A 21280-nucleotide genomic window follows, 5' to 3' on the forward strand; every position below is an offset into this window, starting at 1 on the left:
TCCTTGGTGCTGAAGATACTCACCTGCAGCCCGTGGAGGATCCCACTCTGGAACAGGTGGATGCCCAAAGGAAGCTGTGACCCTGTGGGACCCCACTCTGGAGCAGGTTTGCTGGCAGAACTTGTGACCCTGTGGTGAACCCACACTGGAGCAGCCAGTTCCTGCAGGGCTGCACACTGTGGGAGGGACCCACACTGTAGCAGTTTATGAAGAGAGGTAGCCCATGGGAAGGACTCACGCTGGAGAAGTTTATGGAGGACTGTGTCCCATAAGAGGGACCCCATGCTGGAACAGAGGAAGAGTGTGAGGAGTCCTTCTGAGAAGGAAGGAGTGACAGTGACAATGTATGATGAACTGACCGCAGCCCACTTTCCATCCCCCTGACTTGCCATCTCCCTGCACCTCGGAGGGGACAGGAGGTAGGTAATTCATGACCGAAGTTAAACACAGGAAGAAAGGGATGTGAGGAAGTTGTTACAAGATCTGTGGTTTCTTTTCTCATTACCCTGCTCTGATTTGATTGGCAGTGAATTAAATTACTTTCCCCATGTTGAGTCTGTTTAGCCTATGACAGCAGTAGGTGAGTGATCTCTCCCTGTCCATATCTCAATCGGTGAGACTTGTTCTATTTTCTGTCCCCTGTCCAGCCGAGAAGGGGAGTTACAGAGCAGCTCTGGAAGGCACCTGGTGACCAGCCAGGGTCAACCTACCACAGACATGCACAGAACAGTAATAATTTGGAAATCACCAGTCTTCTAAAAGACAACTACATGGTGATCTAATAACCGAGAGGAATTTTTAGTCTCTAGAGAAGCTCTGACAAATCAGAAAACATGGGATTATCCAGCAAGTACTGCAATATTTGGCCCAGTTTCAACGTTGAGTCATGTGTGCTCCATAAATTAAACATTTCTGGATAATGATCAAGTTTAGTACGGACTTATTGCTTAATCTGCTGAAGGATGAAAATATTATTAAAAGTCTTTATCTTGATTAGTCTTATTTACAGCTACTCAGAGACTAATAATTTTAAAAATAAACTGGCAGGTCTATGGCAATCTTAGTATAATTGATTTGGCACCAGTGGCAGGCACAGAAGCAGGTTATAACATATTAGCATGAGATTCTGTTCTTCAGAATATTAATAGAGAATCTCCTGAAATTGGAGTTTGATGAAGGAAAAAAAGAAAATAAGATACATTTTTTTATCTCTGTGGTCGGTTTCCCCACACTCAAAATCCACACTTCAGTAAATTCAGCTGCACAGAAATACCAACATTAGGAATGGTAGAGCACCAAAAGAAATAGAAATCTTTTTTATCGTTTAGTCAAAAGCAAATTAAGGGCAGAGAGAATATATAAGGGTTTTACATTTGCATAAGGCATCTTTGAAGAAGCTATTTATCAGAAGTTTTATATTAAATATTCATTGAAGCAGGTATATCCAATACAGCACATACTCTGTAAAGTGATTTTAAGTTTCCAAAGAGGTTAAACACTGCCTGAAGGCAGATGATCTGACTTCCTCATCATGATGATCACCTAGCATTCACTTAAATTGGAGCTCAAATTGCCTGATTATAATCCTACAGGGACTTACTCCTTATAACTCGGAGATATTTTACATTTTTAGATTAATTTTTTTCAGCATTTATTCCTTCTCTAATACTCACTTCTCTTCTTTGCAATCACATTACCATGCACAGGGCTCCTCAGTAGACTGTTTCTTAAGTAGTTGTTTTGAGGACTAGAAGTTATCAAAGAAAAATACTACACAAAGCAGTAAGGAGAGGGAAGATCCTCATGGTGACTGTTTTCCTCTTGCTGCAGAATTCACCATATTTTCTAAGGTTAGCTCAAGATTCAAGTTAGCTAAGGGGTCTGGCCCACAACCTCAGCAGACACTGAGGGCACAAGTTTTCTGGAAGCAGCAGCACTGTGTGCAGCTGGATCTGGTTCTGTGCTACTTCCCGTTTTGCTCTTTGTAAAAGCTGGTTTTAGGCTGTATAATAAGAGGTCAAATATCTGATGCAGCTGAGGAGTAATGTGATCAAAAATAAAAGCACTTTTTTCTCATCTGGCAATTGACTGGTTCCTCCAAAAGGATACAGACATAGAAAGAATAAGGTGTCAAGGGAGGGAGAAGTAGAAATTGCTAGAGCTGACAAAAGCATTAAATTAAATAAAATAAACAATTACCCATCCTGCAGGAGCTCCACTTGCAACCTGGTAAATACGATAATATATCTAGTGCTCATTACTATCTGTGGCATTTCTTTGTGTCTTCACAATAGTATCTCCACTGGTAAAAGCACTGCTATAGACATGCCCTGTTGTGAAATTCATTATTGCAATTTTACAGGTTAAAACAACAGAAGGTAAATTATTTACAAAAGGCTTACAACTAAGACCTGAAAATACAGCATGAAGATCACTCTGAGCACACAGCTGTTGGCTGCATCTGCTAAAGGTCACATTTGTCGTTCAATAGGCAACCTGACTGCAGGCAGACTGATGAACATTTTCAGCTACTGATGCTTCTCATTAGTGTTCTTTCCCCAGCTTCATCCATTCAGTTGTTCCAGGATAACTTTTTCTGTGGCCACACAATAAACTTTATTCAGGTACTGAGACCTAAGTTAAAAACAACTGTAGGATATTTTGCTGTATCATTCATACACAGGCACACACACTAAGAATGGTGATAGATCTCAGGCCTGAGGTAAAATAAATGAACTTGCAATACAATTGTGAGAGAAGGCTGGGTCAGGGAGGATGAGTACAAGGACAAACTGAAACATGATGAAATTATGGGAAGAAGAAAACCGAGGTTATTCTTTATTTCTACAGCCCTGAAATCAAATGAATTGAAGTGATTGGCTCACACACCAGCCTTTGTGAGTTCTAATTGTCTTTAATACTTTACATGACATTCTAACAATAATGACTTCCAGAGAATATAAATGCCAGAAAAAGAAGTTTCTACAGCAGAGCAAACACATGCACACATGATTAAAGTTGTCTAGTGACCATTCTTGTGAAATCTTTCTCAGTACCCTCTCACAGTACTCCAATATAGAGCAGCACAGACACTGACAGAGTTCTATGAGACAAACTTATAAATCTCTCAATTTTACTTCCTGATTCATGGATTATAAACAAATTGGCTGCTAATGTTTCACAAAATCAAGAAAATTATGTATTTTTATCTTTGATTGTTTGGTTTTCATCTATAACTTGAAATTTCGTTTGAAAGTTTGAATTTTCTATTTTTTCTCTAGATAGGGGTTTAAATCTGAAATTTGCTTCTTTATGTAATAAAATTTGAAAAGAAAGCAAGATCATTTTAGATTTTTGTGGTTATTTCACTTGACAAAATTGTACTGAATCCATATAGCAACATTTAAGGATGGCACCTCAATTTCAGGTAACACTTTGTAACACTCAAAGCAGAGCTAGCTGCATTGCCTCCCACCTAGTTGTAGCTTAAATGCATGTGTTTTCTCAAAGCAGGTTCCTGTGTATAAGCACAAAGATGCAAAATTACCTGTAAAAGGATACGACCACAAGTCTGAGAAGTATCCAACATCTTAAAGGAGAAAAAAGTCCTCAGAGGTGAACCTAGCAAAAGGCATAGCAGCTCAATTTCCCTGGGGTGGGAGACTGAATAATGGTTGCAGTTGTTTAGACAAGATTAAGGCCTTGCATTAATTGGCTGAACTGCAGGTAAGTGTCCACTCATCTGCCCTACAGGGACTCAGTATAAGGATTTACAAAGAGTGTAGAAGGCCAGTTCTAACTCATACACTCATGAATACCCCATTTGCAGTCATGAAGCTAGGCAACTACAAATCAGCCATAAGACAAATGCCCTTTCTGAGAGACTGAAAAAATCCTGGGTTATACAATGAGAATGAAAAAGATGGAGATACTGAATGGATTGCCTGCAGCATGGAAGAACAATCTGTTTAAAGGCTATGAGAACAGAAAAGTGACAACATCAAATCAAGATGAAAAAGCTGGACTAGAATCTCTTCTGTGGCTCCATCCAGATTTTTTTCCCAAAGAATGACATTTCAAATTAACTACTCCTTAACAGTTGCCATATCTTATGGCAAGAGGGAAGAGACAGTTAAAAAGCTATACTGGCAAAAGTCTTAGAACACATCTGATATCCAAGAGTACTATACTTAAGAAAGAGTTCACACAGAGCTCTGAAGGCTGCTCAGACAGAGGGGGGAAATATAAATTCCTGATTCCAGTGAAAGTGGAACTGACCACAAATCCAAATATATCATTAGATTGAAAACACTCTTATCCATCCAAAAATGGGTAAAGGAAGCAGCAGCTGCTGTTGAATTTTACATCTTCTACATCAACTGCTGTTATTTAACATCTCTTTCAGGCTTAGAAATGCTCTTCAGACAATGTGGCCAAACTGTGTTGATATCCTTAAGGGTGACACATACAGTCTCTACAGTACAAGTTAGAATTTTTAGTCAGTGTAGTAATTTATTTTGTAGACAAAACCCAGATAAAACTATTTTGACCAAAATAAGGGGTCACATCTGAGTCAGCAGTGGCAGCCAGGAGGGACAACCCTGTCCTGGGGTGCATCAGGCCCAGCATCACCAGCCAGGCAAGGGAGGGGATTGTCGTGCTCTGCTCTGCACTGGGGCGGCTTCACCTCATGTCCTGGGGGCAGTTTTGGGTGCCACAATGTAAGAAAGACATTAAGCTATTAGACAGCATCCAAAGGAGAGCAATAAAGATGATGAAGAGCCTAGAGGGAAACCCATAGGAGAAGAGTTTGAAGACACTTGGTCTGTTCAGCATGGAGACCAAGAGGCTGAGAGGAGAAGACCTCATCACAGTCTGCAACTTCCTCATGAGGGAAGTGAAGGGGCTGACATTGATCTCTTAAAATTTGTGACCAGTGAGGACAGTACTTGAGGAAACAGCATGAAGCTGAGTCGGGGAGGTTTAGGTTGGGTAACAGGAAAAGGTTCTTGCCCCAGAGGGTGTTGGGGCTCCTCAGCGAACAGGCTCCCTAGGGAAGTGGTCACCAGCCTGACAGAGTTCAAAAAGCACTCGGACAATTCTCTCAGGCACATGGTGTGACTCTTGGGGATGGTGCTGTACAGGGCCAGGAGTTGGACTTTGTTGACCCTTCTGGGTATCTTCTAACCCAGGATATTGTATGATTCTTTGAATCAGCAAGAAACAAATTCAGAAATCCCCTCTGACTCCTCAGTCACTTTCTATGACAGCACAACACATTACATGTTGAGCTTATAATACAATAACAAGCAGAAACTCCTAAAGTATACACTGTAAAGCAGAAGCATAAATTTTGCAATGTAGCATTGAAAAGAAAAAAAATCTATCAAAATTTATCAGAGCATTTTGTACAATGACCATGATCAGTTGGGATGATCTGTCCCAACTAAAGCAATCAGCTCTCACAGATTTCTCTTACTGATCCCATCACTTGATTCAAAGACAACCATGAAAATGGGAGAGGCACTAAATTAATTCATTAGAGCTTTAGTTCAGCCATGAATCAGTTTGAATAAGTATTATTAAGACTACTTCTACAATTACAAGCTATTTTTACAATCTTGTACTATGTGCCAAAATTACTCCTAAATGAAGTAAAATTTCTGAAAATTCTTGCCTAGTATTTATTATGCAAATGATGAACACACTGTTTATTTCATTTATTCTATAGAAATCTCTTTTTAAAAACAAAACACACTCCAAAAATGCCTGAAAATCCAGGTTACAAGATCTTTTGATTTTAGCAAACAAAATTCACACTTGGGAAAGAGAAGCTGGCACAGTGAAACAGAAGTCCTCTGAATCACACAGCAGTATTTCAATCACAGCATTGTTACAGGAATTCTGGACTAACTGGAAGCAAATCATACACTGCACAGCTGCTCTAAATATTTGTGTCTTCAGGATAATAAAGACATGCAAAACAATACTGTACCTAAAGAACTGCCTTCCATTTCCACAGACGACTGTGAGAGGTACCCTTAACTTCATGCAGTTTTCCAGAACTCATGTTTCCCTGTGCACTTCAGAGCATTGCCAAAAGGAAGACCTCAAGAATCAACCCAAGTTAAAACTTTCTGAGCTGCATCTTATCAGGAATCCTAAAGAATCACAGACACACTTCACTCACTGACATTCAAAGAACTTCTCTGTCAAGCAGAAAATCATTGTATCATGATTATCATGGTACTTCAAGTTCACATTAAAACTGTTTCACAAACAAATCTGGCAAGAGCAGATGTCATCAATTTAAAGCTGTCCTACCTCCCCATCAGTTTGCTCCAAGACCTGTCTCCACCTCTCTTCCCTACTTCTCTGTGCCAGCACGGCACTTCATGCTGTTACACAATGGATAACATCCATCACTCCTAATTTAATTCAGATCAGTTTCCAAATCCAGTCAGTCATGGAGCTGAAAAAATACTCTTGACAGGACATGGAAAAGAGAAGGGTGAGATGGGGAATGACAAGCACCACTAGCAGCACCTTTCAGCACCACTAGCATTTTATATTGCATTATCTATCAAGAAACCGTAGTCTGGAACTTGTTCTCCAGAAGGGCTGTGAAACCTTCATCCTTAGAGATACTCAACACCCAACCGAGAGGCCCTGAGGAGTTTCATTCATCTTTAATGCTCATCCTGATCTGAGCCAGAAGAGTTCCAGAAGTTTCTCTCCTCCCCACTTCTGTAATCTTGTGATTCTAGTTTGACTGCCCTGCTCATCCTGTGAGCCTGGTGCTTACCACTGGGTCTCCAATAGGACAACAATAATTTCTGACAGAGGAGACAAACTTGCCAGAGACACGTCTCACTGACTGAATCCTCAATAGGTTTTGAGTGCAGATGGTTTATAAGCTATTTGTTAATAACATGGCCACTAAAAGAAGTTAACCATGAGCTGAAAAGCATGTGAATTCTTTGAGAATTCTCTAACCACACTTCAATCCAAAACCATTTTGTTTAGTAATTGCTGCGCAAGAGAGTGTACTCATATCTAGAAGAGTTCCATCTACTAAACAAAGATAAAATGTTACCTCATCTGTGTGTTCCTGGTTGTGATCCCAGATACACAGTCCAATAAGAAACAATCAGTGTTAATATTCCCAAAATGTTTATGAAAATGCAACTGAAAGTTCCTATCAAACAACTATTGCAATTTATTAAATTGAATAAATTTTATTTTGCAAATAAACATGGTTTTTCTAGAAGACAGATTAAATGAGCAAACAAACATTAACAAAAAGCCATGCTAATTTTAAGAGTAGTTGTAAACAATTATTTCAGCTACATAAATGATCAGTATTTATTTATAAGAAATAATATATTATTATTAATAATATATTGCATGTTCAGGAGAATGACTTGCCAATTTAGGCACCATAAACCCCAGCTTATAATAGATAATACACACAGAAAATCATTGCAACAACAGGGCTGAAGGCAATCAATAACATATTCATTAATAAAATAACTGGCCCTCCTGATTTTCCTTTCTGACTCCTTCCCTTAACTTCCCTGTGCAGCATTATGAAATATCGTTTCAAGCAACCATTTCCATGCCCAGATTGTTCTCAAAAATGTTCCTCTATCAGATAACCTCTTAACTCTGGCGTATCCATAATTTCCCCCAACACACACTTTAAAATCAGATCAATGGGGAGAGTGAAACACTGCATGAAGTTTTGATGCTGCCTGCTATGGCAAACGCTGGTTTCACACACATTAGACCACACACATAATTCCAGCCAATGCAGGATGCCATTGCCTATATTTCTATATTACTTTTCTAACTTTTTTTCTTTTAAAATTAATTTCTTAGGTAATCCCCTCTTTCTTTACATTGACTTGTTTACAAATTATGCATACCAGTAATTTTAAACAGAGTTAACTTAAGCCCTGATCCCGTAAGGAATCCATGTGTACCTAGATCCAGTACCACTCCTAGCTATCGGGACCCTTTAGGTCGACCCACAGCAGCTGAGCCATGATAGTTACAGAGATGTCTTCAGAGACTCCACGATTTTTCAGATGTGTAAGCCAGAAACTGGAGATTAAGTTCCATAAACATATCCACAGGTACATAAACTTTATAAACAGAAGTTCCCCTAAACTTAGAATTTTATCTTCTAATTCCCTTATCTCCCTCTTCTAACAGCCATGAGGAAGAGCTCAGTACTTATTAAAGCAACTCCCCAAATAAATAAAGTCATTTCTGTGCTCAACTACTTGAGTACTCTTGGGGATTACAGAGTGCTTTTTCATAAGCAACCCATTTTTTCCTTCTGTTTTTTGCCCAGGGCATTATTTAGGCATCCAAAAAAAAGGTGCTTTCTTCTTTATTTTTCCCCTCAAAGATTATACTTATCTTGAGAAAGGGTCTTCTAAGATATGTTTGTCAACTTTAAATATAGGCATTTTGGCCCATGCCACATAATTACCAATGTGGCAAACTTTGTATTTGTCACCTTTATACTGTCTCAACTTGGGACAAAGTAGTAGTGGCTCCTGAGGTGATGAATATCACATGTTGACTTCATGGTCTGAGTTCTGAGGGACAATGGAAACTATAATCTTCTCATTAGCACATTGTTTTCGGCTGTATGAATAACAGTTAGAAAAGATAATTAATATAACTCATTAACTATGAAATTATTTATGAACAATACAGGCTGCACTGAGAAGGAAAGTGTATCTCTAGAAATGCTATTTTGTGACTACTCTTTCTTCAAGTTTCTTCATGTATGTCTTGGCAAGACGGTCCACTCCAATACTTCAGAGAAATGTGAGCATTCCCTTTTTTGAAGTCAGATGTAACCAACTGTTTATTAACTAAATGTCTCATGAAGAACATGTTATAGGACAGCAGAAATAAAATTTTGGTTTTTGAAAAATTATCTTTCCTTAGAGCAGGAAGTGGGGCTTGAGGATTTATTTTCCTCTTGATCCTTTTTCTGTGCAAAGATTTCATCACTTTCTGAATCTGCATATTGTAGATTTTCTTTGATCCATGTATCTATTTATTACCAATCCAATTTTCCATTTCAAGTCACCCTGATTTTATTTACTGTCTTCTTATATTTAGAAATTCATGTCTGTTCACTAAACTTACTGAAACATGTTTTCAATCATGACTTTGCATGTGACATCTGTTAGTGCACATAAACACTTTCAAAAGTACACAGGAACTGTCTAGTGCTATTTTACAGATACCTTAAACAGACGGTTTTGCTAGTTCGAAACCCTACTCAATGTATTACACCTTTCAACCATTTCACTTTCTTGTTGCTATAAATTAGTTCTACTTCACCTTGAATTAGTATGCCATCAATCTGATGGTAGACCAGAGCTGACACTGAGTACTTGCATAGGAAAGCCTTACAAAATGTTCCTCACAACATGTTGACTACCTGCCATTAGGAACTCTATCCTCAACATTTTACTTATCAAAAAATTACACCATAAAATCATTATTATAACTATTGGTTAAACTGCAGCTATCGGAAGGTTATTAACTGGTAGAAATGACAAAATGAAGAAAGAAAAAATTACTCATTTGTTTTGCTGCTCTAGGCCTTTTCAAATAACACAGACCCTGTGTACTCCTCAGTTTTTCTGCTAAACAGTAACACTTATATCAATTCCCTTAGAAGAATGCTTTAAATCAACAAGACGCAACCCACCCCCCCCAAAAAAAAACAAAAAAAAACCCCAACCCCCCCAAAAAAAACAAAAACAAAAAAAACAAAAACAAAAAAAAAAAAAAAAAAACAAAAAAAAAAAACCAAAAAAAACCCCACACAACTGGCAGAAAGAGAAAACTATTTATGTGGGCAAGCATTATCACACTCTCTAATTTTTGTGTTCCCTTTCGACAGGAATGACTATACATGTTTTTCATCAGCTGAATCTCCAAGGCTGTGTGGTTCAAGTCACAACTCCACTTAAATGGGCCATACCCAGATTTAAAAACTGAAGACTGGATTGTGACTTGGTTATGTCCAAAGAAAAATTTCACAATAGTGTGAGGTTTTGTACACAATTAGTCTGCTGGATTCTGAAGGGCTCATGGCAACATTTAAAACAAAAGACATGTGATTTCAAACATTTTATGTATAAATCACATCACCTCTGCTTCATTTTGAACTGAAGACTCTGATCTTCTGTATCTTCTTGACAAACAACTATTGCCAAAACTACATCTGGAATAGCCTTTGTAAGTCATGTTAAACTCCTTAGGCTAAAGAGGCACCATCAAAATGGAAGTGTATTAAGAGGATAAAGCAACTCCCACAAGATGTGAAAGACAGGACTGCAAGCTCAGGAAAAACTGGTAGACACATAAGCATCTGAAAGAAGCCTCCACTCCATGTGCCTGGGTCATGGCAAGAACTACACTGGATGGAGTCATGAGAAGAACATTAAGAGACAGCACAGCGGTAGGAGAAAATTGTCCCACCTTATTCCTCGGAGGCCTGGTAAAGTGATTGTCACCAATGCAGCAGCTTAATGTATAAAGTAAATACCACCAATTTCAACAGAAGCATCTCCGATAGGTTTATGAGAGAGGATTCTAAATGCACTTCCAGGTGGGTTTCTCAATAACTTGAGAAAATTACTCTGAAGCTAACTTCATAAATGTGCGAATTTTAAACATTTCTTGAAAGTTGCAGAATGGCAAAGCTCCCTGTGCAACTATGATTTGACATCTCCACACAGGTGCACTATAAAAATACAGCATAGAAGCTGGATCACAGACTACCTATGGGATCATTCACTCAGAGGTCCTAGCAGCTGCTATTTTGTCTTGGCATATTTACCTGCTGTTGTTGTCAAAATCAAGTGGATTAAAACAAAATTGAGGCATGCCAGTGGAGGATTGCCTATACAAACCGATACATTTCTATATATCACTCATACACAATTAAACCCATTATGGATTTTGTGTAATAGATATTGACTCAAATGTATGCTGACAGCTTCCTGTTCAAAGCCTTCAAACAAGAACTCACATTAGCTTTGTAAAAAAGATCCATGTGATCAGTCAGCTTTCTCTCCTAAATACCCCCAAATCCTCAATTAACTCTAAAAAACAGGGTTTTAATAACATCTTATTATTTTAATAAGTTTAGCTGTTATAACACTGAGGATCTCTCAATGGAAGGCATTTCCTCAACCTTCTGGAATACACTTCTACAAAGAGGATTAATGTAAGCACTCAAGCTATTATTTCTGTTTTAAAGGCAGCATGATAGCACAGGGGTATGAGAATCCATAAGCTTCAAATTTATTCCCAGCATAAAAAGTCAAAATAATCCATGTACACAGGCCTTCAGGATCTTATATAGTCTGCCTATTTTTCCAAGTCTTTTGATGAAATTTGATTATTTCATAGACTGCAAGAAATACTAGAAAGCATCAATCAATGCATTTGTATGCATTATGCAGTAAAAGGCTGAACCCCTATGAACTTCTCTAATGATTTCAAATCTTCAAATTTTACATTAATTTTGGCTTTAAAATACATACTTTTCTTTTCCTTTTGAAATTTGAAAACATTGCAGATTAACTTTTATTGTCTTCTTGAATTGTGGAATCCAATGCATGTGAGTTGCTATAAAAAAACATCCACTCCATTGTAGTAACTGACCTTTGGCCCACTCCTAGTGTCTTTCAGTGAGGGAGAATTCCCTAGATTATATCATCAATCATAACCAAGAGCTCTGAGGACAGATCTCTCTTACAACAAATAAAGTACCAGTGTGGCATGTGGTGATCAGAGGACACAGACTATTACTACCCAAAACGACAAAGTTACTACTGGGAATGTTCTAAAAGTAATTAGCTCAGCTAGTGACTAGTTTAAGGTGTTCTTCTACCACTGCTATAACTTTTCATATTTTCTTAGCAGCGCTTCTGGACTGTGGTAGGACAAGGGGTTTTTTAAGGCTGATTTTTAAATCATACTGCAAAGATCTCATCCATCCACTCAAGAAGAAGAAAGTTGCATAACACCTTTATGTAAGCAGTCCCTTACTACAAAAATTACAGCTAAGCACGCAAAAAAAAAGCCTTACTGCACTTCAACTTTCCATTTTCCATGTTCACACAGGTTTTAGCTGTACTTTCAAACTTTTTCTCTACTGGAAAGTAGTACATAGATACTGTTACATATTTTCTTAAAAGAACAGGGCTAACTCATTTTATATCCAGTTGCTGAAATTAAACACAGCTTTTAAAATTAATATATTTTTACTGTCATACATGGTTTCACTGCAGTAAGATACAGAAGAACATTCCTGAAGAGCAACAATATTGTGGTAGTATTCAGAAATCCCTGTACCTAACCACACAAACACTGAATATGGTCTCTGCCTAGAAACTTAATCTCCTTCAAGTGTTAATGAAAACAATGTTTATAAATACATGAAAGATAAATGGGAAACAGACATAAGTTAATATCAGAGAAAAGCTATGTGTAATGACAGCTCACTGGATGCCAAACATGAGTGCTTGTAACTTTCCCTCTTGTTCCTTCTCCTAACGCACTGTTAAAATTATTGCTCCCATGGCTGCAAACTGCCAACAGGCTCTCAACAATATCTAAGAATAGACATCTAGGCATCATAGGAGCTTCATTTCGTCCACACTGTGTAAACAACATTTGTCAAATTAAGCTTTACATACATTAGGAACAATTGTTTCGCAAAACAAAGAGAGAACAACAAATGCAAAGTTATGGTCAGATATAGAACCACTGACAGTAGAATGAACCAGCTGTAACTGACGGGAGGAAATAATGACGATGTCAGTAACAGCTGTTCACAACATTAGTGGATGTTCTGTCATACTGTATGTTCTACACAACCATAGCCCCCCCAAAAAAGCACTACAGCATATGGACATATCTGCATTCATTACCACCAGAGTCTTTCCACAGTGACTTTTCTGCTTCAGTATCTTTCTGCTAACCAGAAACCCCTATTCAACAGACCTAACACAAGCTTGTCTCTTTCATTTTTAGTATCTGCACTCGGCATATACAAAGGAACTTCCCCCTACTATGTTAAATGCTTTTCTCTAGATCTCACTGACAGGAGTTATGGGGGGAAGACAGGGAAGGGGCTGGGTTGAGAAGGGAAGGGAAGCTGTTAATAACTACTTTTTGCAGATCTGATGCTCCTTAAATTATTCTTAGCTGTGAAATATATGTGTTTGCCAGCAATAACTGGATGCTACAAAAAGGACAGTAATCATAACAATCACTTAGCTGCCAACAGAAAAAAAAAAGGTAATCCTGTTTAAAGAAGAAACCAGAAGTTAAATTAGGACAACTGAGGTTTACCAAACTGGACTTAACGAACCAGGACACTGTCAATCCACTTTTACTGCTCTTCCTGTGGTTGCCACTCTGACTGCAGTCACTGCATTTTCAGTGACATTCACGGCAAACTCTGGAGACATGATTACTAAAACTGAAGTCAGATTCTAACATAATCTTACATCATCTGCAGTCTCACATTGAACTTTCTTCCCCATCAGTCTGTAGGGGCAAGAATATTTTCCCCCACAAAAATAAATTTTAAAATACAAAGAGAGGAACCAGTGTGACCTCCAAGACATAAAACAGGACATAAAAATCCAGTTTGAGTTTTGACATGACAAATTAATTGGAGAAGGTTGCTGCTACACAAAAAAAAAAAAAAAAAGAGGGAAGGGAAGGGAAGGGAAGGGAAGGGAAGGGAAGGGAAGGGAAGGGAAGGGAAGGGAAGGGAAGGGAAGGGAAGGGAAGGGAAGGGAAGGGAAGGGAAGGGAAGGGAAGGGAAGGGAAGGGAAGGGAAGGGAAGGGAAGGGAAGGGAAGGGAAGGGAAGGGAAGGGAAGGGAAGGGAAGGGAAGGGAAGGGAAGGGAAGGGAAGGGAAGGGAAGGGAAGGGAAGGGAAGGGAAGGGAAGGGAAGGGAAGGGAAGGGAAGGGAAGGGAAGGGAAGGGAAGGGAAGGGAAGGGAAGGGAAGGGAAGGGAAGGGAAGGGAAGGGAAGGGAAGGGAAGGGAAGGGAAGGGAAGATACCTGACTCTTGAATCTCAAAGTATTTTGGTTGTCACTGAAAACCAGAGCAAAAACATGTCTTCAGGAAAGAAATGGAAAAGAAATGTACAAAATTTATCCTTTCAAAAAAATTTATCCTTTCAAAATCTTTCAATTCTCTCTTTCAACCTCCAGAACCATCAAAGATTATGTACATATGTTAAAAAAAATTATTTTTTGCCTTTTTGTGTCATGTTTTGATTTTAGCTCTGCTAAATTCACTGATCCTTTTCCAAATCAAACTCAATTTAAAAGTGCATGCACATTATACTAATGCTGTGAAATTACATAAATGCAGAAAAAATATATGCTCAAGCTTCCAGAATAGTTTATGTCACCCCGAACATATCCTACTAATTTAATACCAAAAATATATATTGAAAATACTAACTTTGCTGAAGGAAATGACTAAAATTTGAAGTTTAACAAATGGCCACCCCAATTTATGACAGTACTATATATATCCAAGGCATTATTGTTGTTGCAAAACATTCCATTTTGGTTTAGCCAGATTGGAGAAATTAGGCAGAAGAACTCTGGACAGGCTTCTTTAGGAAAATAAGCCTGACTGCCCTAATATCACAGTTTGACTTTATACAGTGGCAACATTTTTCTAGAAGAGCTCTATTACAGTTAGCTTATCTTGGCAGAAATGTTGTCAATAGCTTTGACAGACAGGAATTTTGCAATGAGGTCATAGGCTTAGTTTGGATCTTCCCTTGTCTGATTAGACAGAGAGTATTTTATCACAGTTGGCTCTAGTCACTGATGGATTTTCATTCCCAAATACCTGTCATCACCGTCACTGATGCATTCAGGAAGAGCGAGGCTACAGCCAAACAGCATGATGTGTTGATAGCAGTTGAGACGATTGAGGTAACTGAAGAACTTCAGGAACTTTTCCATTTCAATACTTTTGACAATGGAAAGAACTGAAGTTACAGTGGTGTAGTTATATGGCAGCATTTGGCACTGGCTGTGGGTGATATTTCTGCAGGCACCTGCGAAACCAAAACAATATATTTAGAAGAATAGTATGACCACTGAATAGTTGGTTCAAAGTATGTATTGAATTGACTAGTCAGTATATATAATATATAAGCAATGCTGGTATCTCTCAGGTAAGATTACATTCAATAATGCTATCATAATACTGTCAAAAAATAAGCAAAAAATTGAACCAGAGAAGCCTAGCTTGGAAAACCAAATAAGCTTTCAGATATTTTCACAATCCTCTCTCTGACTTTGTACAAAACTGGAATAGAAATAAAACAAAATCAATTTTTTTTGACACAGCCTGGATACAATAAAATTCAGTTGAACCTGAGAATGGAAGTCACACTGAAAAAAATGGGTTATGAGGCTGCTCTGGATTTAGTTTTTCCATGAAGTTTCTCTTTTCGCTACCATTCTACTTTCACAAGTAGAAATTTCATTAAGCAAAATTTCATCAAAATTATTCACGAGATCATTATGCATCTCCTGAGGCACAACTGCAAGATAGTCCCTGCCATGGCATGTGGCAAGAAGCACTGATATTTTTGGCTGAGACCATGCACATGGACTGCTTTAGACATTTTAAAATTCACACAGTCTTGACAGAGAAGAGAACAGTTCCTTGGAGCTATCTGTGTACTCACTGACTGGACAGCAGAGCAGTGAATTCAAAATTCATGGACCATAGCATTCCCAACTAGCATTTGATTTTTCCAGCAAAATCTTTTCCTAAAACTCATTACTGTCTTCAAAAGTTTTAACTCACTGTACCTTCTTTTCATTTACTATGACATCTTGGTACATTTTTCATCTCAGTTAAAACAGAAGATGGACAGATTTTCTTGGTCTCTCTCCAGCTCTGAATTTTCTCATGTATGGTCCAGTTGGGACGGAATCTCATACTGAATTTCAGACATTTTCTCCATAATTTTCTTAGCATCTATCCTTTGGAATCCACAGAGCAGGGATATCTACAAACTGTTTTCTCTTTTTTTAAAGTATTGTGAGTAAAAATCAATCATTTTGCAACTAAAGCAGTGTCTGCATTTTTTTCACACAAATACTATCTTGAAAACTCAATTTCCACAACTCACAGCAGACTCCCTTTCCTGACACAATGGATAATTTGGCTGCTGAATGTGTATGTTGGGTGATTCTTCCCTTCTAAACACATTCTGAGTTTCTTCCTGGAATTTTTTACACACTCCTATTTCTTCTCTTCCAAGACATATTATACAGAAAACATCAGCTAATCCTTACAGAACAGCTCACAGTCCCATTACACTACTGAAAAAAATAAAAAGGATACACACACATTCTGGAGGAAACCCCCACCATTTCAACTTGTAGGAAGAGCACTATTTGGTTACTCTTTAGACCCTTGGAAAAGTACACTTAAGCTCAGGATAACAGATCTTAAGACATTTAAGAAACTAATTCTATGGTGGTAGACTCATAAAATCAAAGTAGTAGGGTTGTCATACATAAAAATTTTAACACTACATGAAAAATAAGGTCTGAAGGAATGGATATTTTTAGTTACTACACCTGATACAGAGAGAATAGAGTACCATTAGCATTTCTGTCAAAGGAAAATTTAGCCAGCAGGTAGTAATAGTATAAAAGGATCTTGTGGCCTTGATAGTTACAGCAATGGTTAAACGTTACCACATCACCCTCCAGCCAAAAGATTTCACTGTATTAACTCCTGTTTTTTCTTTCATGGTTGTAATTTATTTATAATTAAAATAAAATGTAGATATAATTTCTCTCACTTTATTTCTCTGGGTTTTGCTTCCTCTTACAAGATTTAGTGTAAAACTTGCCTGTTTCTCTCAGCTTTCTCAGTACCAGGTGTAGGTGGCAAGGGGGGTTCCCAGGCTGCACTCCATGAGGAGAGGCCAGAGCTGCCCCGTGCCAGCACAGAGGGTTGCAGCCAGCACCCAGCAGGTGACCACAGGGGACAGCTGAGCCCTCAGCAATGAGAGCAGCACTGCCGGGAAAGCAATATCCTGCACATGGGAATGAGTGGGGAGAACAGAAGTGTGAGAAATAATCCTGTAACACTGAGGTGAGAAAAGAAGAGGGGAAGGTGCTTCAGGCACCACAGCAGAAATTTCCTGCACAGTCCATGGAAGGGACCTGGGATGGAGCAGTTATCCACTCTGCAGGTTGTTGAGGGCCCCACACCAGAGCAGGTGGTCATGTCCTGAAGGAACTGCAGCCTGTGAAGGACCAACACTGAAGGCAGCTTATCCTGAGGAACTGCAACCCACCCAGAGGACCTACACACAGGATCTAATCTGGAAGGACTGCAGACCATGCAGAGATCCAGCACTGAAGCAGGAGGAAGATGCAGCAGAGTGGAACTCTTATGGACTGATCACAACCCCATTCCCCATTCTCCTCTGCCACTCACAGCAGGGAGGAGGAAGACGAGCTGGAAATGAAGGAGTGAAGCTGAGCCTGTGAAAGAAGGGCAGGATGAGGGATAGTGTTTTAGTTCTTATATTTCTTTTTCACCATCCAGTTCTGGTTTTAATTGGCAATATATTCAATGAATTTTTCCTGCGTCTGTTTAGCACCTGATAACAATTGGTAAGTGATCTCTCTGCCTTTCACTCAAGACATTTTTCATATTGCTTCCCACCTCCCACTGCCCTGTGGAAGGGACAGAGTGAGAGAGAAACTGGGTGGATATCTGGAAGCCCATAAAGTGCAATCCACCACAGTCTAATAAAAAATGTCCTTTCTTTCCAAATTCAAGTAGCATGAACATACAATTGAGAACACTTTTTGAGACACAATTGAGAACTGAAACAATTCTACAAAGTTATTATCAACTCATGCATTGCTGTACTGTCTCTTTAAATACTTTACTAGCCTAGACCCCGCTTTGCCATGTTGTATTTGGATTATTTTTATGTGCTTCTCACTGCATGGAGGTGGCCATGGCAGGGAAGATAAACTCCATGCCAACCAGCATAACTTAAATAGAAACATCAGAACTCAGAGTCATGCAGAAAAAATTCAGTGATGTGGGGAGAGGGAGCCTGAGAGAAGGGGAAATCATAAGTCATCTTTCTGTATGGAAGACTAGACAGAAGTAAGGAAAAGACAGGGACACGTGAAAGATGCAGTAATAGATTTAGATCATTTGGATAACTCCCACTACAGGATAAAGTTCTCGTGAGTCTCAGTGCCAGGCTATGTTGACTACATGAGAGTATAAATCAGAGGAAAACTTTACATGCACGGAAAACCAAAATTAAGCTGTGGAAGGAAATGGCTTGAGAAAAATCTAGACTTAAATTTTTTTCAAGCCTGATCAACATCTCTGTATCATTTGTACTATTTGCCCCAGTCTAAAACTCTCAATTCCTCTTAAAGTGCTCTGTAGGTTAATCTGCAGCTGTTGGTGCCAGGACATATTTTGAGTCACAGTTAAAAGTCAATAAAGAAACATCACAGAGAGTTTGGCCATACTACTCAAAATATACCAGTCGATATAAGTCATGATTTTCTTCATATTTCAGTTTGGAACCATTTCACCTGACTTTGTTTTTAAATCAGACAGTTTAAGATTTTTTTTTTCTGCTTTCCTTTAGTATTTCCCCATCAAGACTCCAAAAAATGCTTATCTTTTAGACATCTGTCCTGAATTTGCCATTGTAAATAGTGAGACAATGAAAGCATTTCATTTCATTGACAATTTCAAGCTCTTCAGTGTCTGCATGATTCTTCCCATCTATTGGAGACCCCTGCTGTGTCCTCCCCAGAGTCTTTTTTTATTCTGGACACAGCGGAAATTACTGTTTATATGACATAACCTCCCATGTAATTGTATTTCCTTTCATATTCCATCTTTACCTTCTTTTCAATTTCTGTATTGCAATGTCAGCTTCATGCTATAATTTCTACCACCTTGTATTGTTAATGCAACTCTTATTTTCAGACAGAGCTTTTATATCCCTATTTGTTTACTTTCTCCTCTACCCAAGATCTCAAAAGTGATCTAACAATTATGACATATAATGAGTGCCTATTACCTTTCAATCATGAGTGCAATTTATGCTTCAACACATCCCACTTGCTCGTAATTCTTTGTCATTTTCTGCTACTTGGATTTCGTCCAACTTTTCTGTACTTTTACAGAAGCTTACAGTTTAGGTAAGATTTTTGAAAATTATTTATGCAAGAATTTTAGAAATACAAGGGTGTAAGCTATTCAGATACATATAATTTCAACCTATTTTAAAACTAATAGTGACTGGGGGAGGGTGCTTTTTTTGGACTAGTATCTCAGTTTTAAGATCCATTACACTTCTTTGTCACTTGACCCTCAGTTCTATTTTTTCCCCTCATGGCATGCTGAAACACTTGAAACACAAATACTGCAAATGTACCTTTATTAAATAAAAAAATTAAACACTTGTTTTAATCAGACTACCTTGTCATCCTACCAAAATTCAGTCTATCTAAATGAATCACATGTGTTTTACATGCAGTTGAAACTGCAGATGTTAACAAAAGCATTACATATACAAAGCCTGGTCTTAACTTTATTTTCCTACATATTTTGAATCACCATCTGAATATTTGAGACTGCCATACCAAGATTTAAAATATTTCATTGTATATCCAAAATGAGACATGCAGTTCTAAAAGGCATCTATATCATTAGAAGCGCACTATTTTAGTAAGCATTAGTTGGATGGTCAGAGGTTTGTGAAAAGTTGCAGAACTTCTCTGTCAGACCATGGGTAATTAAGGGAATTCTTAAGTTTAGCACTGTTCTCAAGATCCTGATAGAAGAAACTGCTTAAAACTCTTTATATGCTTGCATTTAGGGATAAAAGCTGGCCATAGACTACATGGACAATGTTTTTCAGAACTTTGGAACACCAGTAAACCCTATTCAAATCAAGAGGGGAGGTATATGCCAAATGACTTTTTAAAAGCTACAACTTTGGCTTATTTTGAATTTCAATCTTGAGGCTAGACAGCTTCTCTACTGAAAGCAACTTTTAAGCATGTGCTGGAGTGCTGTCTGAATAGGAATGAAGTTAGCATATGCTCAAGTGTTGTTCTAAATAGATGTCTTCCCTTTTTAAGTATGTCACTCTCTTGACGTCTGTAGCTCCTTGAGATTTAATGTGAACCAAGACACACTGTCACCATAACACTGGAAAAATAAAAAAATTTGCCAAAGAGACATCTGTAAATGAAGAAGGTTCCAAATTCTTCATGACAAGGAAAGTGGAATGAAAGAAATTGAAGTAACACAATGAATGAAGAGCTGAATGTCTACCCATCTGTGGTTCCTGCTAGGATTCTCTTCAACTGCACTCTTCCTTCTGTATTTATTCAGGTACAATTGCACAAAATCAAAACAGTATTTTAAACTTCCACTCAATCTGATGCTTAAAAAGGAACATCATGTACAAAATATAGGTTAACTGCCTCTAATTAGCTCAAAACTTCTTCTAGAATAATAAATACAATTCACTTCTGCAACTCTATTAAATAAGTACTGAATGATAACTGCATAGGAGTAATTTCCATAATGATACAATGAATGAAAAAGAAGTAGTCAGTAAGAAGCTTATAAATACACATGGTTGAAAAGCATTTATTTCTTAAGGTTTCTTTATTGATGTACACCAGACAACATGTTTCATTGTTCTACAACTAAAGCACAGGTCCTCTTACATTATTATATACTTTACTTTATTATATATTCACCTTCTAAAAAATAGCATAAAAAACTGTAGTTTCAAGATTAAAATTAATCTCTAATTTTTGAAGAGGGCAACTTACTGAAAAACAAATTATTCTACAGCTATATTTCTCTAAACTGATGCCAACTGCTACCACACAGTTATTTGCCAAAAGAAGTCAAGAGACCTTGATTTTTTTGGTCTCTTTTTTGCTGAGAAAAGAGAGTTTGCTTTGTTGCTGTCTCCCATTTATATCTGCTCTCTATTAAAAAAAAACACTAAAACGATAATGGGTTGCTTTATCACTATCCAAATTTATAACATCCACACAGAACAACAAATCCACTGGTGGCAGAATCACCACTTCCATGACATTTCTCGTTTCCTTTGTAACTGACAAACTATTTAGTTGTACCACGGA

General features: G+C 38.0%; 1 protein-coding gene across 1 annotated transcript in view; it reads right to left on the minus strand.

Moving 5' to 3' along the window:
• CORIN (corin, serine peptidase) overlaps positions 1-21280 on the minus strand; it is a 124305-nt gene that overhangs the window by 67223 nt on the left and 35802 nt on the right. Inside the window, 1 exon segment of the mRNA XM_066185701.1 lies at positions 14934-15144. Within this exon segment, the coding sequence (XP_066041798.1) occupies positions 14934-15144 (211 nt within the window).

The sequence above is a fragment of the Chamaea fasciata genome, unplaced genomic scaffold, assembly GCF_029207755.1.
Source record: "Chamaea fasciata isolate MVZ Bird 193981 ecotype frontalis unplaced genomic scaffold, bChaFas1.0.hap1 SCAF_6, whole genome shotgun sequence".
NCBI classification, from domain to species: Eukaryota; Metazoa; Chordata; class Aves; order Passeriformes; family Sylviidae; genus Chamaea; species Chamaea fasciata.